At 38.6% G+C, this 27,495-nt stretch overlaps 2 protein-coding genes across 3 annotated transcripts in view; both read right to left on the bottom strand.

The window, feature by feature from the left end:
• The window catches only part of LOC108432053 (all-trans-retinol 13,14-reductase-like), a 13,342-nt gene extending 5,372 nt beyond the window's left edge, over positions 1-7,970 (bottom strand). The window contains exons 1-9 of one of the 2 annotated variants that reach the window (XM_017705610.2): positions 7,782-7,970; positions 5,255-5,437; positions 4,779-5,020; positions 4,255-4,456; positions 3,524-3,721; positions 2,897-3,016; positions 2,517-2,655; positions 967-1,076; positions 615-781 (exon numbers count right to left, since the gene is read on the bottom strand). In XM_017705610.2, the coding sequence (XP_017561099.1) occupies positions 615-781; positions 967-1,076; positions 2,517-2,655; positions 2,897-3,016; positions 3,524-3,721; positions 4,255-4,456; positions 4,779-5,020; positions 5,255-5,437; positions 7,782-7,941 (1,521 nt within the window). In that variant the 5' untranslated portion in view covers positions 7,942-7,970. Of the gene's footprint in view, positions 1-614; positions 782-966; positions 1,077-2,516; positions 2,656-2,896; positions 3,017-3,523; positions 3,722-4,254; positions 4,457-4,778; positions 5,021-5,254; positions 5,438-7,680 lie in introns of both variants that reach the window. The other variant, XM_037544816.1, reaches the window with a different exon arrangement.
• Positions 7,971-8,290: 320 nt separating this feature from the next.
• LOC108432054 (all-trans-retinol 13,14-reductase-like) lies at positions 8,291-25,787 on the bottom strand. The gene is made up of 11 exons (XM_017705612.2): positions 25,509-25,787; positions 22,915-23,097; positions 22,221-22,462; positions 19,745-19,946; positions 18,198-18,395; positions 16,447-16,566; positions 15,593-15,731; positions 11,392-11,501; positions 10,815-10,981; positions 10,415-10,574; positions 8,291-9,873 (listed from the first exon to the last, which is right to left on the bottom strand). The coding sequence occupies exons 1-11, from the start codon at positions 25,666-25,668 to the stop codon at positions 9,731-9,733; spliced, it is 1,824 nt and encodes a 607-aa protein (XP_017561101.1). The 5' UTR covers positions 25,669-25,787; the 3' UTR covers positions 8,291-9,730.
• Between the last annotated feature and the right edge of the window lie 1,708 nt (positions 25,788-27,495).

Below are 27,495 nucleotides of genomic sequence, written 5' to 3'. Positions count from 1 at the left end.
TTTACATGACCATTTGAATGATTGGATAACTGCAGAAATCCGATTATGATCGCGTTATTGAGACACACTGTGAAACACTGTGTCCATGCAATGGGGCTGACCACATCCATGCAATGAGGCTACCTCTCCACCAACTTTCAACATCATTCCTGCCCATCTCACTGAACAATTTATGTTTGGCTGTCTAAGTGTATATTTAAACAAATGTGGAAGGTAAAAAGCAATTTGCTGTCTGTGAAGGTCAGTGCACGCTCACCACTCCTGGCTGTGATTTTAACCTATACTAATTAATTCAGATGTGGCTACTTAGCAAAATGTCAATAACTGTTGTATGTTTTTTTCTCTGCTGCTCAAAATATCTGGAACTCTCTGAACTGTGATGGCAAAATGTTTTATAAAGCTTGTAGAGGCTCCACCTACTTGGCAGTCACCACACCAGCCTGATTTAAAAATGTACATACTGTATGGGGAGATCAATATCTGGGCTCTACATCTGCAAAAGGCAAGTGTAAACAGGTTGTGACTAGTTTATGATCTGATCATGACAATTTGATCACCATGACCAAATGGTAATGCCAAAAGCAAACAGGTCCTTAGACAGTAATGAGCCACACCTTATTCTTTGTCTTGGGGAAGATCTGATACACCACTTCTAAAAGGGAGTTGATGAGGGTGTCCTTTAGTTCCTTATAGTCAGCCCCTCTGTTTTTCACCTTGTCATCTTTCCATTCCTCAAACCACGAGTAGGGAGCAAAGCTCACCACAGTCAGAGTGGATTTACCTTGGAAAAGCAGGGGCTCAGTCAATATTCAAAATTCAACAGAAATTCATAAGGGATGACTGATCTACCATCATAATTACTTTTAAAGCTAAAGGCAAAATTCTATTTACTCAGTTTTTCATCTTTACCCCAAATATAATCAGTCAAGATATATTTGCTGTTATGCACAATTAAGAGAAGCTTACCCGGCTTTCTCTGCTCCCAGGTAGAGTCTTTGGCAGACGGCGAAGCAAGAAAAACAAGAGGCAGACTCTTTAGTGCCTCGTCTCTGTTCCCTTTCAAGTAGCCCTCCATCCTAGAGGGAAAACAAGCTGTGTGACTCACAATGATCATGTCAGGTGATCAGTTCTTATATTCATTGTGAATGCAGATGTGGACGATGCTGAATCGATTTTCTAATTTTTAACTGATAACAATCTTGAGGAAACGCAAAGGGCTGACCTTGGAAGTACGGAAGTGCAGCTCCCGGACTGAACATAGTCTCTCGAAAAATGTCTTTCAGTGCTCGACTTTTTATGAGGTTGAAGTCGCTTCTCATTCGTCAGCTGCTTGTTCAATTTTCCTGTTTCACATTGAACGCCTGAAGCACCAGAATGTAACTGCTGTACCATTCAAGGTGAAATGGAAAAATTCAAACAAGAAACTGACTTCAGCTTCACTTTTTTTTAGTGTTTGACAGTTTCTCGTTGCAAGTATCAGGAAACCAACTGGAGTGATTATAAACATAAGTTAATTCGTCTCCAAATTATCTATGTTTGTCTTAAATCTTTCTCTTTGCCCTTTCGGTAGCTACTAGTTAGGCGAACTAGGAGTTACAGGCTACAGTAACTCCAGTGTTTAAGATCATTTATTGTTAAAACTGTGTTAGAACGATCAGCAGAGCTTTATTTTACTGCAAACGAGGATTATTTTATTTTTACCTATAAATCTAATTCTGTTGTGGAGCCGCAACAGGGCAGTACAAGACTCCTAAACTAGTGTATGGTAGCACTTGAAGCACTTGAAGGAGAAAAAGGACAAGAGCCACACTATATGTAACTTGCGTCACACTAAACTAAAATATTTTGGAAACAAGACAAACATGAGAAACTATATTACGTGTCCACCTGTTTTCCAACTGTTGTAGTTGCTGCCAACCAAAGGACCAGAGCAAGTGATGTCAGAGCTTACATCCAAATCGAAAAGGAAGAAGCAAAGTACAAACTCTATCGCAACTTTCAGTGCCAAAGATTCGCATCCATACTTTGAAAACCAGGGCTTTTGTGCTACGTGTTGTATTTTACTGACACAAAAAAATATGCATCAGTATAATCGCAAGGTGCATCAGTAAAATCATGAGGTGCCTAGAGATTCCCACCCCTAATAGGGGTAGGTAGCCATCTCATCTTGCCTTGAAGAAGTTCTCTGACTTGCAAATTAAAAATATTTGTGCATAGATTTGAGTGTGTGGATGTTTTTGCACATTTAGACTGAAAAAAACTTCACATTTACCACTCTGTGCTTCAAAATTTTAATTTTACTCTGAACCTGAAAGGTTTTTAGACATAGCAACAAGAACTAAGGGCGGTGGGACTTGCCAGTATTGTGCAAATAGTCAACTGTAGTAGACCAAGTTTTTAAAGGTGTATGTCAGAAAAGACAGAATCCCCTAGGAAGACAAATTGTGTGCAAGGAGAACAAGATGAGAGGAAAAAAAATTTAAATTTAAAAATGTATACAATAAAAAGGCACCCACAATGCATCAAGGTCACTCTCTGAGTAGATCCAGTAGTTTTTTGCTTCGAGACCCAACTCCTCTTTCGTCCCATCCAGACCCAGAAAAACACTGAGTGCACCTTCTCCATGCTTTACCAAACTCAACTGCTTCTGGATCGCTGTTAACCATGCCAGTACATGTATACACACACACACACACACACACACAAAATACAAAACAACACATAGTTTAACATGGTTTTAAACACAACAAAGCCATATAGCAGTGAGAAATTAATATAAGCACATACTATATTCAAAGAATTCCCATGCTTCTTTACAACATTTTTATTTCTTACATTTTATTTGTTATTATATACAGCTTCCTTCTCTCCTTTACTTCCTCCCCATTTCTCTCACCTGACATGGTCTGCACCTCTTTGGGCAGGAGCTGCTGGTAAGTGTTGAAGATTCCAGCATCTGAGATAATGATGGGAGCATGCACATGCACCTCCTCATGTCCCTTCATAACACTCACACCTGCAAACACACACCACCACAATATCAAAACACTCCAGGGAAGTCCCAGATGTTCATGTCAGTGTTACACAACAGGACACACTCAATGACAATAACAACATGGTGTGTATTATAGAAGGCCATTACCCCTGGAATTATCAGTAAACACTGCAGACACTGCACATTTACTCTGAAGTAAAATCATACATCTTGTCAGAAGTCCCATAAATTATAATATTTTTCCTAGTAAAACTAATCCAGCTCAAACTAGGCTTATTTTGAATAATAGATAAGAGTAGGAATGGCAAAAATGACAACAAATACAATGGCAGTTACAGTAACCTGAGGAGGAGCACGATTTATGAGTAACCTGGTTAACTTAAGCTCAAAATTAACACTGTCCAATAGGAAGAAGGTTATAGAGTATTCTAAGTGCTCAAATCTCACGTTTGGAGCTTACTCAGAAAACTGACAGAAATCTGTCTTTGTGAAATTCCCCCAGAAGAAAAGGACAACAAATGAGGTTACCTATAGCTTCCTTGGCGTCATTGAGGAGGATGCGGTTGACAGGTGCTCTGACGAAGACGGCTCCTCCTGCCTTCTCTATGACTGGAATCATGTGAAAGGCAATCTCACTCGCTCCTCCCTTAGGGTACCAGGCACCGGGCATAAAGTGGCACAAAAGCAAACTATGCATGGAGAAGCTGGCTTCTTTTGGGGGTTTTCCTGGCACACACACATAAAAAGTATTTGAAACACACACGTGTGTGTAATATTATATATATAGTTCCAACAGCAACACTTGGACATAATTTGAAAATGCCTGTTGCTCTCATTGTGCGTAAATTTAATAACAAATAGACTGAAAAGATAGCCCAATATTATTGTAAAAAAGTTTGGTTGCATTGATTTACATTACAAGTAAGTTTTTTCCTTGTCCTGTAAATGTACAACTTTGGAGATACGAAGTTTTGTCCCGAGAACAGCGATATATATGTGTGTGTGTGTGTGTCTTGCACCCAATCAATCAAATCTTCATTGTCTGCATGCATCTTAATACCAATGGTAATTTGAAGTGCTTTACAGAAGGACAGACAGCTAAAAGGGACTCAGATAAAAAATAAATAAAAGCAAAGAGAAGAAAAAGTAATTAAATAAAATAAATGAACACAACTGAAAATCCCAAGCAACAATATAAAATAAATATCATAGTTTAAAAAATATATATATGGATGGATGGATGGGTAAGTAGGTCTTACCATATGTGCCAAAGATGTAGCAGAACACAGCCCTTAGGTCTTTATTCCCAGTGAGGCCGTTCACCACCTCAGCCAGGCTACGGGTGCCATAACGGAAGAAATACGACAGACGATTGATCAAACCTGAGTAGACCAGGAACTTAGCAATCAGAGAGGGGATGAGCTTCAACACAGCCATAAACCAAACACCTTGACCACATTTCTGAAACAGGAAGACACAATAAAACACTTAAATAATGATTTTATACCTGTTTTTATCACGCCATTTATTTCTTATTCTTATTCTTTTTGGGCTTTGTTCATGATGTATGGGCATTAATATATGGTTTCTAAGACATTATATGGTTTCTTCTTGAACATTATACATTATTATGTATTAAGGGGTATCCTGAAGAATTGTATTTGAGATTCCTGCAATCTTGTAGATGTCATTAATGCTGCAGCTGACAGATGGATGGTTCATCCAAGTTTGTTTCATTCTATAGAAACAAAACTCTTACTGCCCATTTCACTCAGTGTCTCACCTTAATCAGTCTCATGAACTCATCAATGGCCTTCTCCTCTCCTGGAAAGCACTTCTTCAGCTCCTGAGTGAAGCGGTGTTCCCCACTGTAGATGTGGTAGACACGGCGGTTCTCCAGGGGCCCCAGGACCACCTCTTCATAGGGGTTGTCCATAGCCTCCCACTGTAGCTGCCCATTGGTCATTTGGTCCACTATGCACCGGAACATCTCATTTTCCAGCATATCACCAATGTAGTGGATTCCTGAACCAGACAGTGGTTAGTATAAGAAATAGCAAGTTAGTAGTTAGACAGTCATTCTTATCAATATTTTTAAAGAAATATCCAAATCAAGCTCTTCTTGTTTTTTTGACATAAAAAGGAGAAAGCAGAGCGGGTCTAACTCCACATCAATGTACTAACAAGCACTGTCAAGATGCCTCTATGCCACTTGTCTCAACTTGGTGAACTGAGCTGAACACTCAACAGCCTTCTCACCAACATCAAACTCGAACCCTTTCTCTGAGAATGTGTGGCAGCATCCTCCAGCTCGGTCATGCTGTTCAAGTACCACAACCTTCTTTCCAACCTTCGCCAGTAAAGCTGCGACACCCAGCCCACCGACGCCACTGCCAATCACAATGGCATCAAGATCCTGGGGGACTCTGCTGGCCAAAAAGCCTGCCACCGAATAAAGAAACACAGGGGGTCGTTAGACACAGATATGAATTATACCACGCACTATAACACTTTTTATAGCCGCAGTTTAAAAACTAAGATATCCCACTTTGGAGACTTCAACTTTGAGTAGGCGTCCCAAAAAACTCCAATATCCACGTGGCTTTGGGAGAATCAATGGAGTTGATTCCAAGATTCAATTCCACACAATCATGATTCCAAAAACCAAGACATAGAAAAGGAAATTTGACTAAAATGAAGAGTACAATATTAATTATATTTGAATGGATCTTAACTCTTAACTAGCCATTAACTTGGTTACCTCATTCTATTCTGTCAGTTCCGTCAGGTGGGCAAATGTTTTCGCTCTGGCAATATATTTTAAATGTAAGCCATAATTTTCATAACACATTTCACATTTGTGCAACGTAAAAACACTGCTGGACTATCAATGTGTGACTAGCAGGATGCATTTTTACAGACGGTCTAGTCAATGACAGCAGAATATCTCCATGTGCACGCAGGTATGAGCACACTTGGAGGTCACTGTATGGAATCGAGTCCAAGGCTTTGGATTCAACTCTGGATTCCCTAATGCCTGGATTCAAGGAATTGATTCTTTTTTTGGATCGACTCACAGCCCTACACATTACCCATTTACAGAATTTGGCAGATGCTCTTATCCACACTGAGTCTAAACTACCTTTTTAGAGCTAAAACACTGCCAGTATTACACATTTCTTATCTGGGTCCAGGAATCAAATAGCAGACTTTGGTCTTCTGAAGTTCTACTTTTTTTTTTCTCTCAGTTTTGTAAGGTGATCCACACACAGAGGTTAATAGTTATTCACTCACTCACACAGAGTGTTACATAATCCAATATGATTTACTCTCACTGAGCACTTCATTAAGTACACCTCCTTGTACCTACAGTGCCCATTTTTCAGCTCATATAACATATAGGAGCATTCTGTGGTCCTACAATTACAGAGTAAAGTCCATCCACTTATCTGCATACTTTGTAAGTGCCTTTTCACCCATTTCTTCAATGGTCAGGACCCCCTCAGGACCACCACGGAGCAGGTGTTATTTGGGAGGTAGGTCATTTTCAGCGCTGCAGTGACACTGACAAGGTGGTGAAGTGTTAGTATGTGTTGTGCTGGTACAAGTCTTCATCTAGTCCTTCATCAGTGCTCACAAGATGCTGATCACAAGACGCTGTTGGCCAGATATTTTTGGTTGGTGGGCTATTCTCAGCCCAACAGGGACACCAAGGTGTTTTAAAAACTCCAGCACAGTGCTGCCTCTGACCCACTCGTACCAGCCTAACACAGACTAAAACGCCACCACCTGTCACTGCAGTGCTGTGAATGATCCAACACAGAAATAATGCCTGCTCTGTGGTGGTCCTGAGGGGGTCTTGACCATTGAAGAACAGGGTGAAAGGCTATCAAAGTATGCGGAGAAACAGATGGATTATAGTCTATAATTGTAGAACTACAAAGTGTGCTCCTATACAGTAAAGGAGTATATCCGAAGTATAGTGTACAGTATAGTGTATATCCGAGGTTCCCCAACCCAGACTGGGTGGCACCGGTTGGGCATAAAGTCTTTACTGACACTAATTTGTTTCTAACTATGCTCTTCCTAAATCTCTTTGCACTTCAGTCGTGTCTTAACTAGTAACTACTAATGCCTACGTCGCTTTAACATAATAACACGATAAAAACCGATCTATAACCCGCTAACCAGCCTCTGACTACCCCATGGAAAAAAACATCAAGCATACAAGAAAACGACGTGTACTTAATGTTAAACTGAATAAAACTAATCATCTACAGTCACTGTCTGTTTCTTCTTTAATACTGATCTCAGACTGGATAGCCGACACAACAGCAGCCTCAGTTTAGCCTCACTGAGCTGGAGCTGTGGATGTTAACGGTTGCTAGCTTCATGTTCAGAGGGCGATGATTAGAGCTGTCAGTAAAATCACAGCGTATAACGTCAACGTTTAGAATTTGTAGCCTAGTTAACCAAAAAAGTTATTGCTCTGGTCATTCTACGTGGTTTCTGATGGTTTCCTCAACACTTAATCTAGCTAGGGTTAGGGGGAGGTAGCTAACCTCACTTAGCTAACGTTAACTCGGTTAATACTAAACTCGCTTGTGTGGCGCCAACCGTTGTGATTTAGTAACGCATAAACCCGAATGAGTAAACAAGCTAGCTAGCGTTTCGCTACTACTAACGTTAGAGTACGACCGTACTCAGGAGCCAGTCTGTGAAGCAGCACTGCACAAGGCATTAGACAGATGTGCCCGTGTATAATCCGTCCAGTTGAGTGAGCGACCTTGTTTCAGCACTTTGTTCTTCTCTTTTCTATCTAGCACCATCGGTTTCAGCGGTTCGCGGGAGTCGAAGTCAAACGGACTCGGTCCGGATAAGCCAACCACATTTTTGAGGAGCAACACGACCAGCAGCACGATAACAAGACCGACCGCGACCCACATCACTGCAGCAGCTCTCTGACACCCGGAGAACTAACTCAACTCAGCTGAACCGAAACGAGCTAAGCTAACGACTCTTTCTGCGCGTGCACGCGAGTATTGGTCAGTATGATCAAGCAACAAATCCAAAGGTCAACTCAGGTTTTTGTGTGTTTAGCGTGTCCACGTTTTACCTTGATCACAGCTTCTATCATCATTTTTTAAATATTTTTTGAGGGATTTTTTTTTCCACACCAGCAAAGTTCAGTCTTAGAAGCTGCTAAATCACTCCCAATCACTCCTCCAACAGAGACTAAAATGCAGCGCAGTTACTGTTTTCAGCAGGACGTTTTCATAAAACCTCCGACAAATGTAGTTCTTTATATCTTTATTGCTGCAGGATATTACAACCATTTCCGCATATGAGGCAGCTTCATATAGTCAGAACTGTAAGATACAGTACAAGACCATGTCAGTGCAAACCTTTACATACACACTTTTAGTAAATACAGCAAACAGTGCATCTGAAAGTAGACAAGTTCAGTGTTAGGCAGGCTTCTTTAAAAAACTAGGCATCAGATCATAACTAAATTTCTCTCACCATTTAATCACGAGATTATTAAAAAAATGAAAGCACATCAGGCAAGTACTTTTACAGAAACATCATTTCATCTTTACCATGAACAACCATAAGGCACATCAGTCCTATGTAACCGCAGCATAAAGAAATATTAACTACTGATGACCAGCAACACTCAAAACTACTCATGCTGTCAATTCTCAAAGCAGGTTTATATTTCATGTCCGTTTCCCTCTTCACACTGATGAGCTCAAATAAGCACATTCATTAATGAAAATGGTTAAAATCTAAAAAAGAAAAGCTTAAAAATCTCATATTCCATCTGTGTAAACATGGAAAAACAAGTCCTGTCACGTGTTACTAAACAGACTTTCAAATTGAAGAGATTAAAAACATTTTTTAGCAACAGATTTTTTTTAGATTATATTTTGGGGAGATCCCCAAAGGCAGACAAATCAATTAAGAGGAACCCTAAACCATATTACACAATGTAAACCTAGATACATACTACTGTAAAGCTCATTAAGGGAAAAAAAAACATATATCAAATAATTGGCAAATTCAGAAATAATCAATGCTTCTCTCTAAAACACAAAAAAGGCTGAAAAGTGGTGAAGCTTGTAATTAAGTATGTGTAAGTTAAAAACATCTGCAATTAATGTATGCTTATTACAAACTACTGCGTTTGCAATAGAAGCACATACACATGGTCATATGCAGAAGTTTGAATACTCCCAGTCAAATTTCATGCTTTGTTCATTTTCTAAGTGAGAACAGTTAACACATCCTCCACAGAGAATAATGTACACACTGTGTATTTCTTTGTAATTTGTATGTATGTTAACATACTGGGAAAAAAAACACACCTTTCACATGATGTCCTCCAACATGTTACATTCAAGTTGTACAGCTGTGTAATTGTACATTAAACAGTGTATTCATCTGTTCTCTGTAAGTAATATGTACTTTTGCATATTAGCATATGTAATGATACTGCATAAAAATACATCCAGTAGCATTCACTAAATTTGTTCTCTTTTAGTTATAAAGTGGGATAAAGTTTGTGAGGACGTTCCTGTGGAACTGTTTAGTAGAGATATAAGAATAAAGCAGTGGTGCCAACAGGGCAGGGGTTTCTTCGTACGATGATGACGCGGATGTGGTTCAGCCGGGTTTGAATGCTTCTTTCCACCGTTACAGTGCTCAGCCAGGACTGAAGGAGTGTTGCTCTGGTCACTCGGCTTTTTTGTTGGCTCTTTTGAGTTTCTTGCAGAGAGCCAAGACGTCCACATAAAGGTTGCGGTTGAGAATCACAGAGCCACACACCATAGCACCAGCCAGCGCACCAGCATAGCCGCACGAAAACAGATCTTGGCCTAAAGGAGTAATACACTTATGTTAGTCTAGCCACCGTTTAATGGAACTTATTTACTTTGCAGGATGTAACAGTCAAGGTCATGATCCACTGTGAGATATTGGTACTGATATGCTGCAGTTATAAATCTCACAGTACAGCACTCTGTTTGTATATGATTGTGTACAGGTACAAAAACAAAAAATACATGTTGCACTATGTGAACAGAATAAATATTACATCTACTCACAGAGGCCTATAGTTCCTTAAAAAAGGCACTGGCATGGTACCCCTTACAACATTGAGGTGGTATGCCCAAGACTACATCTTCAGTACCTTTTACCAGTCATAACTGCACCATATTGTTGTTTTTTTTTTAAACAAATGCTTAACAAAAAGTTTTGAAAATGGCACAATTATTCACCTTTCCCTGGGGGAAAACTCAGTTAGGGTACCTTTTAAGGTACAGTTGGATCTTAAGGCCATTGCTGTACCTTTGATGATTCAATTACATAGATTGTACATTGAAGAACAAATCTGTACACACAGACACACACACACACCTGTAAGGTAGAGATTTTTGATGGGGGTTTGTGGTTTCATGGAGATGCAAAATTCTGCACTGAAGCGGGCAGTGCCATGGTCAGCTCCATAAATCTCTCCTTTAGGAGCCGCTATATAGTGCTGGTTAGTGATTGGAGTGCCTACATCCAGGTACTCTATCTGCATAGAGAATGAAAGAGACAGTGTGTAGGAGAGAGAAAGCCACATAGAAAGAAGGGAATCCAGAAATAAAATGAAGAACAAGAGAATAAGATGAGAGATAATACAGATATACAGTATAAGAGATATACACAAATGTTTGGAGATGCAAGAGATAAGAAAAAAAATTCTACTCAGTAAATAAGCAAACAAGTTTATTAGCGAGAGGAAGGTGTATCAGAGTGAGTAATGGGATCATACCCTGTCCTTGATCTTGGGGAACACCTGATACACCACTTCTAATAGGGAGTTGAGGAGGGTCTCCTTTAGTTCCTTATAGTCAGCCCCCCTGTTTTTCACCCTGTCATCTTTCCATTCCTCGAACCACGAGTAGGGGGCAAAACTCACTAGACTCAGAGTGGATTTACCTGGAAAAAGGCAGAAAAATTCAGTAGAAATTTAGAAAGGAGGGCTTGTCTGAATGATTTTGTTCAAATATGAATGATTCACTTATGAAGAAAATCTAAAATTCCCATTCAGTCTTGATGCTACCAGAAACACACAGAATGTTCCTTTTACCACAAACATAGCTGAACAACTAAGACATGTTTAGTGTCTGAACTTTCCTAGTCTTTCGGTGGAGCTATGAGGCTAAAGTAGCTAACAAGTAGTGGGACCAAATTAGCACTGTGTAAACTGTGGTATTGATTAAGCATGTAGTGAGAAATAATTCATGTGGAACTACACTATGCCTTTGTTATTGCGGGTGATAACTGTGATTTGTATGCGTTAAATCTCACACTCTGTCTTCACCTGTCTCTCTGTACCCATACTCTACCTGGCTTTCTCTGCTCCCAGGTGGGGTCTTTGGCAGATGGCGAGGCAATAAAAATCAGAGGTACACTCTTTATAGCTTCTTCCCTCTGTTCTTTCCTGTAGCCCTCCACCCTAGAGCGAAAACAAGGTGTGTGAGGCATGATATTATCAGTAGACAACAGAAACAGGAGATCAATGTAACTATAGTACACTAATAATATGCTGTACCAAAACCTTTGGCACTAGAAAAATGGATCTGTGCCTTTCCCCCTCACCCATCGGTACCAACAGGACGTAACTGCACTTGAAGGAGTTCTCCTCTGTGTTTAGCAACACTTATAACTGAAGCCAATGAGAATTTAGCAGCTTAGTTTTTCCTCTGCCAGGTGAGTACAAAGTCACCAAGCACTATTACATCAACAATGAGTGAACCAGAGTGTAAACTGGAATGATCCGTTAACTTCATGCTAGCCTCCACAGATTGTTTTTGTTCACTCAACAGAGAAAAATATAAGCTTTGCTTTATTCTATACATGATTCTATATAACTGTAGACATTTGGAACAGTGCAGAACGATGCTTCATTTCAGTTAATAGGGTAACTAACTATAACTAATCAAGCAAGATCAAGTTCAATTCATTTATTTATTAAATATATACTGCTCACCATACCAAGGCCAAAAGATCAGTCTCAATTTCAGATGCAAACTAAAAGGAAGATTCACTTAGTTGCCAACGATAATTGACACGTTAACTTTTCTACCCATCATTTGCTACTGACGAAAGAAATTCAAACATACAAATTAAATCAACACAGACTCTGACAAACACATCTCACTAGTTATGGACAAATGATGCATCAATGGCCAGCTTTTCAGAGACTCACAGATCACACTGTGGCTTCTCTGAAAGAAGAAGGATCATGGAAAATAAGAAGGAAAAACTGATTCGATCCAGCAACGAACCTATATCAAATGCACTTCTATGCATTTGTTCCATCTGTTTTTCCCTTTTTCTCTCTGTCGTCAGTAGATCACGCTAACCCAAGCCTACAGCCCTTTCAAACCCATACACTCACACACACACATCCATGCCCAACTTACTCTGTTTTTTATGTCTTTCTGAATGTAGTCTCTGTACTTGTCTGTCCTGTCTCTGTTGCTTGTTGTAAATATAACCTCTCCATCTATAAGTATTGCTATAACATGCCAGTTCAACGATACATGGCTACTGTATAATCACGGTATTATCCCTGAAAATTATCTCATGGAATATAAGAGAAATTAGTTCCCCTGTCAAAAGGACAAAAGTGTTAAACCATCTCAATAGTTTAAAATCTGACATATGTTTTATTCAAGAAACCCACCTTACAGAGACAGAGTCTCGGAAATTAACGGCTAAATGGATTGGCCAGACTTATCACTCTATATATAATTTAAAAACGTGATATTTAAATATTAATCAGGAAGGACATACCACTCGTAAAGAACTTTATACTGACCGACCCAGAAGGCCGTTACATTATTATTAATGGCATTACTGGGAAAGATAACTTTAGTAAATATGGACCAAAGACAGATTCTCCTGCTTTCTTTCATTCACTCTTCTCAGAAATTCCAGTTCCAGAAAATTCTCAGACTCATTTTTTATAATTGGTAGTGACTTCAATACAGTTCTGAACCCATGCATAGATCGTTCTTCTTCAGATTCAACAATACAAGTTTAAACACTACAAGTCAGATTATGGACTGGTGGATATCTGGAGATTGCAGATCCCCAGTTGTAATGAATATTCATATTACTCCCACATAGACTATGTTTTGTTAACAATTCTATTACACATAGAATAATTCATTTAGATATTAATAGTATTATTATATCTTATCATGCCCCAATTAGTATCACCTTTCTAGCAGACTATAAATCCCTCCCTCCTTTCTGGCTGATGTTTTGGTCACTTTTGAATGTTGGTGGTGCTTTCACAATCGTGGTAGCATGAGACGGACTCTACAACCCACACAAGTGGCTCAGGTAGTGCAGCTCATCCAGGATGGCACATCAATGCGAGCTGTGGCAAGAAGGTTTGCTGTGTCTGTCAGCGTAGCGTCCAGAGGCTGGAGGCGCCACCAGGAGACAGATCAGTACACCAGGAGACGTGGAGGAGGCCGTAGTAACCCAGCAGCAGGACCGCTACCTCCGCCCTCAGCATGACGGGTTTGGCAGTGGGTCAGTAATGGTGTGGGGTGGCATTTCTTTGGAGGGCCGCACAGCCCTCCATGTGCTCGCCAGAGGTAGCCTGACTGCCATTAGGTAACGAGATGAGATCCTCAGACACCTTGTGAGATCATATGCTGGTGCGTTTGGCCCTGGGTTCCTCCTAATGCAGGACAATGCTAGATCTCATGTGGCTGGAGTGTGTCAGCAGTTCCTGCAAGATGGAGGCATTGAAGCTATGGACTGGCCCGCCCGTTCCCCAGACCTGAATCTGATTGAGCACATCTGGGACATCATGTCTCGCTCCATCCACCAATGCCACATTGCACCACAGACTGTCCAGGAGTTGGCGGATGCTTTAGTCCAGGTCTGGGAGGAGATCCCTCAGGAGACCATCCGCAACCTCATCAGGAGCAAGCCCAGGCGTTGTAGGGAGGTCATACAGGCACGTGAAGGCCACACACAATACTGAGCCTCATTTTGACTTGTTTTAAGGACATTACATCAAAGTTGGATCAGCCTGTAGTTGTGTTTTTCCACTTTAATTTTGTGTGTGACTCCAAATCCAGGCCTCCATTGGTTAATACATTTGATTTCCATTGATGATTTTTGTGTGATTTTATTGTCAGCACATTCAACTTTGTACAGAACAAAGTATTCAATGAGAATATTTCATTCATTCAGATCTAGGATGTGTTATTTGAGCGTTCCCTTTATTTTTTTGAGCAGTGTATATATGCTTAAACTTAAACTGGAATATTTTTAGCAAATCAATTAAAACAGGAAACCGAGAAATCAATAACAAAAGCAATCTCAGATTCCTCTGGTAGGATCATTCAGGACCACCTAGCTATCAATGATGCATTTAGGTCTTTTTACTCTAAGCGCTATACTTCTATTAAGAATGCCTCAACAGAAGAAACTGAAGCATTCCTGAGCATTGTCTCCCTACATTACCTACATGTGTATCGGAATCAATAGACAGACCTCTTTCCTCTGAAGAAATCAACAAAGCCCTCTTTCTAATGCCTAATCATAAATCTCCAGGACCTGATAACTACCCAGCAGACTTTTAAAAACAATTCTGGCCTCTTATTTCACCATTCCTTTTAAAAGTAATCTCAAATATTTTCATATTTGAAAATATCTCCATACCCTATCATATGAATACTGCTCTTATCACCCTTATCTTAAAACCAAATAAAAAAACCTACAGATTGCTCCAGCATTTCACTGATCAATTCAGAGAAAAATCATAAGTAAAGCTTTATCAATCAGATTGGAATCAGTCACACCCACGCTCATAAGCACAGATCAAACTTGGTTTATCAAAGGGAGACAGTCTTCAGAGAACACGCGTAGGTTATTCAATCTAATTCATATGTATAACAACAAAAAATCTCTATATATATCACCATGTATAATAGCTTCTCTGGATGCTGAAAAGGCGTTTGATAGGGTAGAGTGGTCTGTTCTCTTTGCCTCTCTTAAACATTTTGGATTTGGCCCATACTTTGTATTCAACTGGATAAAAACACTATACAACTCACCTTCTACTTCTGTCTCAATGAATAGACATATATCCAGACCCTTTCAGCTACACAGAGGAAGTCGACAAGGATGTGCTTTGTCACCTTTGTTTTTCTGCCTTTTTTATTGAACCCTTGGCTGCCTCTATCAGCCAGTGCGATAAAATCTCAGGTACAAAGTCAAAGTCATACCACCATAAAATCAGTCTATATGCAGACAATGTTTTACCATATATTACTAAGCCTTCACTATCCCTTCCATCAGTTCATGATCTGATAAATAAGTATAGTAGGGTGTCTGGCCCATTAATTCCATTAATTGGTGTGTGTATGTGTGTGTGTTTGTGTGTGCGCGCATGTGTTTTTCACTATTTGGTATAAATACCTAAGTTCTGATTGGCTCTATATCTGTGTGTTGGCCGTAGTTCAACAAGCACAGGATGTGCTGCAGAGGTGATACAGAGAGAAAGGAGGCACTCACAGCTCATCCAGATTGTTCTCGGGGAAGACCCAGTAGTTTTTAGCTTCGAGACCCAACTCTTCTTTTGTCCCTTCCAGACCCAGAAAGACACTGAGTCCGCCTTCTCCATGCTTCACAAAACTCAGCTGCTTCTGGATCGCTGTCAATCACACACATGCACATACAAACACATGCACACAAGATACAGTAGCTGTATTTTTAATTTGGAGTTTTAAATATTGTTCCGCTGCCCTGCGATGGACTGGCGACCTGTCCAGGGTGTATCCTGCCTTCCGCCCGAAGACTGCTGGGATAGGCTCCAGCATCCCCCCGCGACCCTGACGGAGAAGCGGCTTAGAAAATGGATGGATGGATGGATGGAATATTGTTCCAAGATTATAAGAACTTATAAATAAACCTGTCACAATTATTTAATTGCAATTATTTCTTACATCTATGAACCTTCACAATCCTGTTTATTTCTTGCAATAAACAGAACAGGAATTCAGCGATTTTCAGTTGTTTTGAAGCAAATATATGAAAATAAAAAACAAAACATTTATTAAGACGTGTCATGTGTCTAACAAAAACAGCAAAAGCTCTAACATCTGCCAGGTTTCTGTGGTAGTCTTTATATTTACTGAATAATATAGTTTAGAATGTAGTAAGCCTGGAATGTAAGGTGTGCAAAGTTAAATGGAAGTGAAGAATTAACATGATGTTTGATAAATTCATAAAACCATAAGCTTTTTCTATAACTTTATACAAATTTTCTATATCTATCAAAAATATGACTGGCATGAAAAAACTGCAGCCCATTTCTCATTCTACATTCTTATTCTCTCGTCCTCTCTCCTTTCCACTTTCTCCCTCACCTGGCATGGCCTGCACTTCTTTGGGCAGGAGCTGCTGGTAGGTGTTGAAGACTCCAGCATCTGAGATGATGATGGGAGCGTGCACATGCACCTCCTCATGTCCCTTCATAACACTCACACCTGCAAACACACAGCACTGCAATGTCAAAACACTCCCGGAAATACATCTTAATACATTATCTATAGAACTACTGGAGCTGGATTAGTTTTACCCATAGAGATTCTGTAACCATTGGTGACAAACACCACCACGTCACACGGCTGTGTTTGATAACAGGTTCTGATGTCCTTTTAGCATGAGCTGGATTAAAACAGGACTGCTATTACTATTAGGGAGTAACAGGGTCAGCCAAATACATAAGATCACCATTATTACTGTTAAACTAAAAACTTACACAGTGCAGATCTGTATAGGATCCACTAAAATGATAATACTTTAGCAGGTAAAACTAATCCAACTCAAATAGGGTTTGTGATAGGCTTGATTTCAGTAAAGCTGAGTTCACTGTATATAACAACAGTATATTCTACTACAGTTTACTTACCTTTAAACAAACTAATATTTTACTCAAATAATGTAAGAAAAATAATGTCTAGAAAATAGAATATCGAGAAAATACAACTTTTGATCCTGAAAATAGGACATTGATCCAAATGTTTAGAATTTCAGCACTATTTTTTTTACGAATGAACAGTTCACTTAAGTTAAAACCAAAATCTGCAGACTTGAAATTAGTTCATTAATTTAGAAAAAGTGAGGCAACCTGTTTCCTATACTTCTTAAAGTAAACTCACTGTTTAAAGTTTACAGCATAAGCATGGGTGAAACAGTTACCATAACAAATTTTACAAAACAGAATGTCTGATTAAGATCAGAAATGATCCCCCCAATCATCCTCCCACGTTACTCTACTGGGCAGTCCAAGTTTGTAAATATTAATTTCTAGGGTGCAAAGGGGAGGTAGGTATGGTTACTCTCCAAATAATGAGATCAAACTCAAATTTCTTTGGGAGTCTTTAACGTTGGTGATTTTTTTTTCATTAAAGTTCAAGATTTATATACTCCCAGTGGTTTTGCCTGTTGCTATACACACCTCCAACTTAACACAGTTAAATAAGTCTTGTGATATTCCAGTACGACAATTAACTTACTTGGTTTGATATTGAAAACTTCCCTTTGTAATAACTTTTGTTCATGTGCTTTTCCCCACTTAACACAATTCTAATTAATCCAAGATTACATGGTAGCATCAAGCTAAATGTGCTGTTTAATGCTTCTTTTGGCAACTGTAGACTAATATTTGAAGCTTGCAAGATTTGCATGTTACATCTGTTTTGTACTTCTGATCTTTTAGTAAATAGGTTATTTAAGATTAAAGCCTAACACTGACTCTCAAAAGTCTGTCACCCTTTTAGCTCTTTGCTAAGCGAATAGCTCTCTGCTAATCTTAGGCCACTCTTGAAAATGAACTGAACACAGACAGTCAATCAAGTGTTGGTCTTGAATATTCAACATACCCACACACTGAAATGGCAAAAGTCGTCAAAGAAAACAAAGTACAAAACACTTATTTTAATACTCTTTTGAGCAAGTTTTGAAAGGTGACCGTAGTATAGAAAATAGTTTCTTAAAATCTTTACTTTTTAACAAAAATAAAAACAAAATTATTGTGCTGGTTAAGAACATCCTTACTGATCAGTTCTCATTTCTTCCTAAAGAAGAAAAGAAACTGTAAATGTTTTGAGGTTACCTATAGCCTCCTTGGCGTCGTTGAGGAGGATGCGGTTGACAGGTGCTCTGACGAGGACGGCTCCTCCTGCCTTCTCTATGATGGGAATCATGTGAAAGGCAATCTCACTCGCTCCTCCCTTAGGGTACCAGGCACCGGGCATGTAGTGGCACAAAAGCAGACTATGCATGGAGAAGCTGGCTTCTTTTGGTATGTTTCCTAAACAAACACACCAATCAGTACCACAAACACTGAAAGAACAAACAAAACAAACAAACATTTTTATGCTTCTTGGTGAAGCCAAGGTTTCATAGAATACTCATAAACTGTTTTCAGCTGTTTGTACAATGTACAATCACATCTATAAGTGGCATATCTGTGATTGTTGTGGAAGCCTGTCATTTTAATTAGGGGTGTAATGATACACCATATTAAAAATTTTAATTACATGCATATATTTTAATATTTGATATGATTTTCCATCCTAAGGTCCAGAATTTATATATGATTTACAAAAATCCTAGCCAGTTTAGCAATAGGTGCATGCATAACATAAGCTGCAGCCCCTCCGTACCCACTTTATTCTGACAGAATGTAAACATAGTGCTATTTTGATCACTGACAATGGTTTCCACAAAAGATGACAAATGAGAGACTCCCAACCGAAACCGAGACATGTACCAATAATATAGTTTTAAATTTCAATAGTGTTTCAAATTTTATTTTTTTGATATTATAAATTAAAACTTAATTAAAAATTACATCCTTAATTTTAACATCTGATACAAACAAGCAAACATGAAGAAATTATAGCCTCCAACTCTGAGCCTTGTGACTGATTTGAGTCATCAATCATTCAATCATCATTTATAAGGCATGTGTTATAATAGCAAGTGTAATTCGAAGTGCTTAACAAACTGACACTGTTAACTGTTTAAGATGTAATATGTGAGATTTGGGGATTTGGAGACCTCTCTGGTAGAAATGTGTAATAGCGCACAATGCCCTGAAGAACTTGGTAGAGGACACATCTTCCAATGATGTGAGTGAATCATCCACTATTGCCATCATATTTTCATCAGTGTAATGTTGATTTTGCATTTGTGACCTAAACATCAAGCCAGACCTTCTTTTTGAGCATGTGTTGTGATGTGGTTCCAAAAACTTCCTACTCGACTCGATTATTATTTCAGGCTTTACAGGGCAACTCAGCAGCGCATGCACAGCATATTTTAGAGTGGTTTGTTTTTGTTCTTTTTTCAGTAATACTACATCTTTCAATCTGAACAAAAAATCTTTAGTTTGAAGACATAGAAAAATAGGAAATAGCCAAAAGAATAAAAGGCAGCAAGAGCACAAATATATATTTAATATTTTACAAAATACATTAAAACACATAACATTCACAGACAATAAGCTAAAATAAAGTCATGACAATCAAGAACAATCGATAAGTGTAGTTTATTGATCTTTTCTGGGGAAATTTCAACGCTACATTGACAAAACACAGTAGCAAAACTTATGAAAGTTATGAGAAAGTTATGAAGAAAAATCACAGGAGATCTTACCATATGTGCCAAAGATGTAGCAGAACACAGCCCTCAGGTCTTCATTCTGAGTGAGGCCGTTCACCACCTCAGCCAGGCTACGGGTTCCATAACGAAAGAAATACGACAGACGATTGATCAAACCTGAGTAGACCAGGAATTTAGCAATCAGAGAGGGAATGATCTTCAACAAAGGCATCCACCAAACACCGTGACCACATTTCTGAGAAAATAAATACAGGAAACGCACAAAATTATTACCATTTTCTTGTTTACATTACTTTTGTTTGTGAAACTTGGCATCAACATGGAGATATAGAATAAGTTTCAGGGAAGGATCGTGCCACCTCCTTCCAGTCTAACATCCTATAAATTCCCATCTCTACCTACAGTTTCACGTGATGAAGATCTGGCCATTCCCACCATCACTCCATCTGCCCTCAGGTCCTCATTTCCTTAGTCCAGAACTTTCCTTTCCCTTTCCTTACACTACCACCATACGCTGAAGGTAAAGTATGAACTAGCAAAATGTTGCCTGAAAGATACTGAGCAATAGAAATACAGTATTTGAAAGCTCTACAGTTTCACAGTTATTTCTATTCTTTTCATGTTTACAGTGCATTGTGCATGTCTTATTTTCAGCCTTATGAAGTCTATATTTTGCTTTCATTCCTCTGTAAACCACTCTGTGAACTTTAAAAATGATGCCAGATAAATAAAAAGCATTATTTGTAATTTAAAAAGAGGAAACATTTACAAAAAAGGTAACTGCATTTGCACATTCAGGATTGTAGTGAAGCTGGCCCATTTACATTTACAGTATTTGGCAGACGCTCTTATCCAGAGCGACTTACAAGAAGTGCTCTGTCTATCTAGAGAAAGTATCTTTGTTAGTTACCAATAGCTTAGAGAAAAAGACAGTCCTGAGCTCAGATACTGCTAGAAACAAAAAGTCACTGCAGACACCGAGAGAAAAAGGAACAGAGTTGAACACAGAACTCAGAATGTGCCATTCAGTGCAATACAATAACAATAAGATACAATACAATAAACTACAATACACAGTGCAATACAATAAAATATAAGTGCAGCTTATCAGTACTCTATCAGTACTTCGTCAGTACTCATCAGTACAGGTCAGTACTCTTACATGATCTAACATGTATTGCAGAATTTGTTCATTTATTCTTGTCTTATGAGAAGAAACATGGTTTGCAGTCACATTGAACACGCATACCAAAAACACAAGCAAACAAATAAAAAAATCACCTATATAAAAAAGCTTTTAAAGGAAGACAAAGCATAAAGCACAGAAAGCAAAACAGGCTATATTTTTCACTTCTCCCTATCGATTAATAATACCATTAATAACACAATCTCACTGGAGTTTTGAAAACTGCATTGTATCCTTGGAAATCTACAGCGAGGACTAATTTGGATGATCGTTCCATAAAATAATCGGTTTAGTCTTATTTATGCTTCTAAAATCATTATCAAAAATCAATAAATAAATAAATATAAAAATCTGGCATCCAATAAGATGGCTGCTTGTTTTAACAATGCTCTTAAAGAGTTCCCTGTTCCTGATACTCACGCTGCGCCAGGTGATCAATGCGAATGTCAAAACTGACTCATAAAAGACTATAAAACATGGGCATAAGGTTTGAGTGCATCTAAAACTGGCTGAAACTCAGAAGTACAACTGTGTGTTGTCTTTGAACAGATAAAGGCGCCATTTCAATCCTTTTTTGTTTTTTTTTTTAAGTACACCGTCACCAACTGCAACTCGTCACTCAGAAACGCATCACACTTACCTTACATTACACACTTGCTCACTGACAGCACAAGGGGGAGGGGACAGCAAGGAGAGGATGATTCAATTGCAATGTACTTACCCTTGGCTAGGTTAGCCTCAGTGAGCTATATAGCTAGCTATGCAAACTTTGTAATGCAGAGAATTTTTTTTGGTTGTGTTTTTTGAAAATTCTGAATACGACATACATAAAGTGCTTTGTGTCTGACTGTACGTTTTAGTTTTGAATGGTGGTGTATTGCCTTTATTTTTTTATTGTCTCGAGCGCTGCATCTTTAACAATGCCACTTTACCATGCAGGTTAGCAGAGTAATGAGGTTCTACCAGGAATCATGTATAACAGATGGAATAGTCTGCCACCTTAAACCCAGTATGAACAGAGCAAATAGAACATTAGGGTTTTGAAATGTGTATTTGTATTTGGCTTATAAACAGCTTTGTCTGTAATTTTTTCAGGTTTGAAAAAGAAAACGTTTTAGGTTGCAGTGATTTCTGGGAAAATTCTGCTGCTGAAGTTGTTACTTGCGTTACTCAGTCCCTCATCCCTCATCTAACACCCATCACTTGACCTAATGAAGTCCTGGAATGACCCTTAAGACAGACTTGGGGAGTCAATGTCAATGTTGGACTTGGCATGTTAAAACTGGTACTGAAAGAGGCGGCCTAGCTCAATCAGCCTCTCACCTTAGTCAGTCTAATGAACTCATCGATGGCCTTCTCCTCTCCTGGGAAGCACTTCTTCAACTCCTGAGCGTAGCGATTTTTGCCACTATAAATGGGGTAGACACGGCGGTTCTCTGGGGGGCCCAGGACCACATGATCAAAGGGGTTGTCTAGTGGCTCCCACTGTAGCTGTCCATTGGTCAGTTGATCTGATATGCACCGCAGCGGTTTATTTTCCACCAGGTCACCAATGTAGTGGATACCTGAACCAGAAAAGGAGGTCACTAGTGTGTTTAATATAAGAAAATGTGGAAAAGTTCAAGGTCAAGTTTCACTAGAGTTCGTCACTTGCACTTTAGTCAGTATAAATACTGCCGTTGTAAACATCAACAACTCTTGGAAGCTCAATTATAATATCTATTTTAATGAAATGTGCAGTTGGAGAATTCTTTAAGTACTTGTGATACCCAAAATATGCTGAGAAAAGCATTTATTTTACATTTTGTGGACATTTCATGAGAAACAATCCAAAATTAAAACTGAAGTTAAAAATATTTTCTTCCTTCTGCAAATTTTATTTTGGAAAAACATAATTCTGTCTAATAATATAATATTGCCCTCCCCACCACTAACATGCCCAAACACCATGAAAAGTGGCCATATGTTTCAAGGTAACTCTGAGCTGAAGACCCCAATCATACAACAGCCTTCTCACCAACATCAAATTCGAAGCCTTTCTCTGAGAAGGTGTGGCAGCATCCTCCAGCCCGGTCATGCTGTTCAAGTACCAGAACCTTCTTTCCAACCTTCGCCAGCAAAACTGCAATACCGAGTCCACCGACGCCACTGCCAATCACAATGGCATCAAGGTTTTGAGGGACTTTGCTGGCAAGAAAGCCTGTAGGGTAGAGAGCAGAAAAGCGTAAGAGATCATTTATTTTAATCATTTAAATTACTAGTAAACACTATTTCAGGAAACTAAGTCTAAGCTGTACTTTCTAAAGTGATGTGTTTCAACTCAGGACTATAACATATGTGAGGCATGGTAAGAGTATCACACAGCTGGGACCAATAGCTAAAGGAGAAAAGGAAGATGTGGGACAAGGGTTAAAACTGAGTATTACATGGAAATAAATGACAATATTTCAGCTACAGTGTATGAGATGTAACCTATCCTGGGTTTTTCCTGCCTTACGCTTAATGAGCTCCAGCTCCCCCACGAACCAGGAGGATAATGTGTATGTGTGTGTGAATGTGAGAGAGTGAGAGAGAGAGTGAGAGAGAGAGAGAGAGAGAGAGAGAGAGAGAGAGACACACAGGCACATTTGGTATTAGCCAAACAATAATAAACTGATTTTGAGCAGAATCTATTTCTGTGATGATTAGATCTGTCCTGTTTGATATGTGTGTGTGTGCATTTCTGTCTTCATGCTTTCTGTTTCAACACAGCCTTCTGTTTTACAGTATCTGAATGTTGCTATGCTACACCGAACCAAATTCTAATCTCAAATGGGAAATCCACAGATTTTTCACATTTTCAGCATCCTTAAGTCATTCCGAGTGATTTGGTCTGAAATGCACTGTTCTAGAGAGATTACTGTCAGAAGTCAAAGTAGTGAGGATAGGACCCAGATGTTTAAACAGTTTAATAGCTCTAAATGCTACCTTAACAGAAAGTTATTTCATGCAATGGTAATGAATGTATGCTTTGGCATAAATGTATTTTTTACAACAAGAACATGGCAAAGAGGTGCATAAAAGTTTTTTCAGACCTACCACTATTTCACCATCATCAACATTACATATAAAACCCTGAAAACATATGTAGGTTCACTGGTGGTTTTGCATTGTAAATAAAAAGGCTATATTTGCACCCCTGGTTCTTATCCACAATACTGTAAATAAACATGAGTCTACACTGAGCTATTTCACATCAAACCACTGACTTACATCTCACTGATTAGTGCAGATGTTTTTGATAAATCGGTGGGACACCCCTCTTTGACCAGGGTATATTTTGGTTTCTCCATCTGAATTTACATGACCAAATCCTAAAGGGAAATTATTCAGTAACTGCATTAAACAAATGTACATTTTTATGTTATATATTATTTTTTTGGTAAAAGTTTCCCTCAAATTAACAGAAAATGTGTTTTTTGGTCATACACATACTGCTATATGCTTACAATTTACTGCTAAAAGCCAAAAATCATAGACGATCTTTGTATTATTTTATAAAAATAATTTTTAGAGTAGATCACTGAAAAGACACCATTTGTTTACAGCCCAGATTTGTGGAAAAATGGGTCAACTTTCAGAGTTCAGCTTCTTTTATTATAAGGGTTTAAAATTACATCACCCATTTATTTGACTGGAAAGAAGAGATAAAATTTCGTATGACACCCACTTATTCAATGCAGTTCATGAAATATGAAAATTATGAAGAATATGACGAAGTGCATTTTGGAACCACTGGTGGTCTCAAGGGGTTGAAGAGGTTAACCACAGGAACCAAATGGAAGACTTCTGATGAAAAACATCTCACTGAGGAATCCAAGCAAAGGTATGGAAGCCAATTTCTTGGCTTTTGAAAGAAAAAAGACAATATACTTTGTCATAATAATGACTTAATATCTCATAATAAGAAGAAATTCTCAGAATTTGAGATGCTAAATCAAAACCATGAGTACGTAAGTCATAATTATGGAAAGTAAATCATTATTATGAGGTAGCATATCATAATTAAGATGGGATAAGTTATAAGAAACAAGAAACAGGCTTCCATACAAAAGGCTGAAACTGGCTTCTAATTCCAGTTGTCAGTTTCACCGTAAATGGCACTGCAGTTTTAACACACAGAAAACGGATTATCTATACTAAATGCTTTATAAACGCTCTGAATTGCGATCTGAATAAACTGAATAAAATGTAAAAGTCAATAAGTAAATAGGAGAGTTCATTTTAAAAAATGATTTGACGCTGCCATCTACAGGCCTCTGAGTGCAACTGCAGCATCATTTAAGGTGGAACGAAAAAGCCGACAGTTTCTTATTCAAACAAGAAGCTAACTTCAGCCTCGTTTTAAATACAAAGGTTCCCACTGTTTTATTTTACAGTGGTCTGTTATCTGACTCCCACCAAAAGCTAATCTCGACTCAGTTACGCTGTGTTAGTACGAGGCTGAGGCCGGGGAGTTCCCTCTCTAACGACTCTGCTTCCTATTCGCAGCTTCTTGTTCGAACTGGCTCGTTCCACCTTAAATAGGACTGCTTTACACTCCAAGCGCCTGTGGCCGCCTGAGAGTTTAACCTTGTTTCAGCACTTTGTTCTTCTCTTTCTTATCCAGTACCATCGGCTTCAGAGGTTCGCGGGAGTCGAAGTCAAAAGGACTCGGTCCGGATGAGCCGAGCACATTTTTGAGGAGTAACACGACCAGCAGCACGACAACAAGACCGACCGCGACCCACATCACTGCAGCAGCTCTCTGACAGCCGGAGAACTAACTCAGCTCAGCTGAACTGGACTGAACTATGAGCTGAACTGGACTAAACTAAACTGAAGTGAACTGAAACCAAGCTAACGGCTCTTTCTGCGCGTGCGTTTACTCCCTCGCGCGAGATTTGTGTGTGATCAGGCAACAAATCCAAAGGTCACCTCAGATTTTTTGTCGATATTTTTAGGTAGACTTTATTACTAAAGTTCAGTCTTGGAAGGTGGTTAAATTTTCTCTTTCTCACAATCTAAAAAACCTTATTCTCCACACTCCACACCCGGTTTCGGTCTTTCATCAGTAATGGCTTCTCACTTCTCAGTGGAGGGGTGGACAGAAAATATTTACATAATCTACTGGTCAGAAGCTAATAGTGTCGTTTCTAGTCCAAATGTTGAGGGCAGAAGTTTCCCCTTCCTGCTCCTGTACTATGTGGCCACCAGCAGAGCTTTTCTAACCCACCTTTCTTCCCCCTACTAGTGAATAAAATGCAGTGCAGTTACTGCTGTTAGTAGGGCGTTTTGTTTTCATAAAACCTCTGACAAATATAGTTCTTAGTTCTTTATATCTGTATTGCAGCAGGATATTAAAACCATTTCCGCATTATAAGGCAGCTTTATATAGTCAGAACTACAAGACCATATCAGTGCAAACATACTTTTAAGAAGACATAGGAAACAATATCAGAAAAAGAAAACTAATTTTAGTGTTAGACAGGCTTCTTCAAAAATAGGCATCACATCATAACAAAAATGTCCCTCACTTAAGAGTTTTTAAATGCCTAAAACATTTAATAAAATACATTCTCTTTCAGCAAAACCTGCAGTTCAACCATTTAATCACGTAAACCGATTATTAAAAATGAAAGCACATCAGGCAAGTACTTTTACAGAAACATTATTATTTCATCTTTACCATGAACAACCATAAGGCACAGCAGTCCTACGTAACCGCAGCATAAAGAAATATTAACTCCTGATGACCAGCAACACTCAAAACTACTTATGCTGTCAATTCTCAAAGCAGGTTTATATTTCATGTCCATTTCCCACTTCACACTGATGAGCTCAAATAAGCACATTCATTAATGAAAATGGTTAAAATGAAAAAATACAGTTGGATTCCATATACTGGACTTCATAAAAAACAAGTCATCTAACAAACCATTTCACAAGAAAAATTACATTAGGCACCTCCTGAAAATCATCTCCAAACACCAACTGTATGACTACAAAAACTAAGCTGGGTTCACATGACTGGTGTTACTAAACAGACATTCAGTTTGAAGGGATTAAACATTTATTAGCATTAATCTTTCTCAGATTATATTTTTGGGAGATCCCCAAAGGCAGCCAGCTACAGAATACAGAATGAATTAGGCCAAAAAATGAGGAAAAGATTGAAGGAAGGTATGAAAAAGTGCTAGAAAATGTAATGATCAGTGCTTCTGTCCAAAACACAAAAGCTTGTAATTTAGTTAAACATATATCAGCAATTTACATATTTTTATAAGTTTTATAAAAAACATAAGTAAATAAAAAACATAAGTTTTACATATTACTGTACATAGTCATATGCAAAAATTAAAACTTTCTAAGTGACAACAGTTGACACATCCTCTACGGAAAGCATACTTAAATATGGTGATTTCCTGCCAACTGCAGTTTACCATGTATATTTATTTATATGAATTTAACATCCTGGAAAAAAATAACATTTTTCACATTATCCCCCAAGTATGTGAAATTCAGCTAATAAACAGTAATTGTACATTAAAAAAATTTAGCTGTGTGTTCTCAGAAGAGG

The sequence above is a fragment of the Pygocentrus nattereri genome, chromosome 14 (genome assembly GCF_015220715.1).
Source record: "Pygocentrus nattereri isolate fPygNat1 chromosome 14, fPygNat1.pri, whole genome shotgun sequence".
Classification (NCBI taxonomy): domain Eukaryota; kingdom Metazoa; phylum Chordata; class Actinopteri; order Characiformes; family Serrasalmidae; genus Pygocentrus; species Pygocentrus nattereri.
The sequence above is the reverse complement of the archived record's forward strand: the minus strand, read 5'-3'. Positions and strand labels throughout refer to the sequence as shown.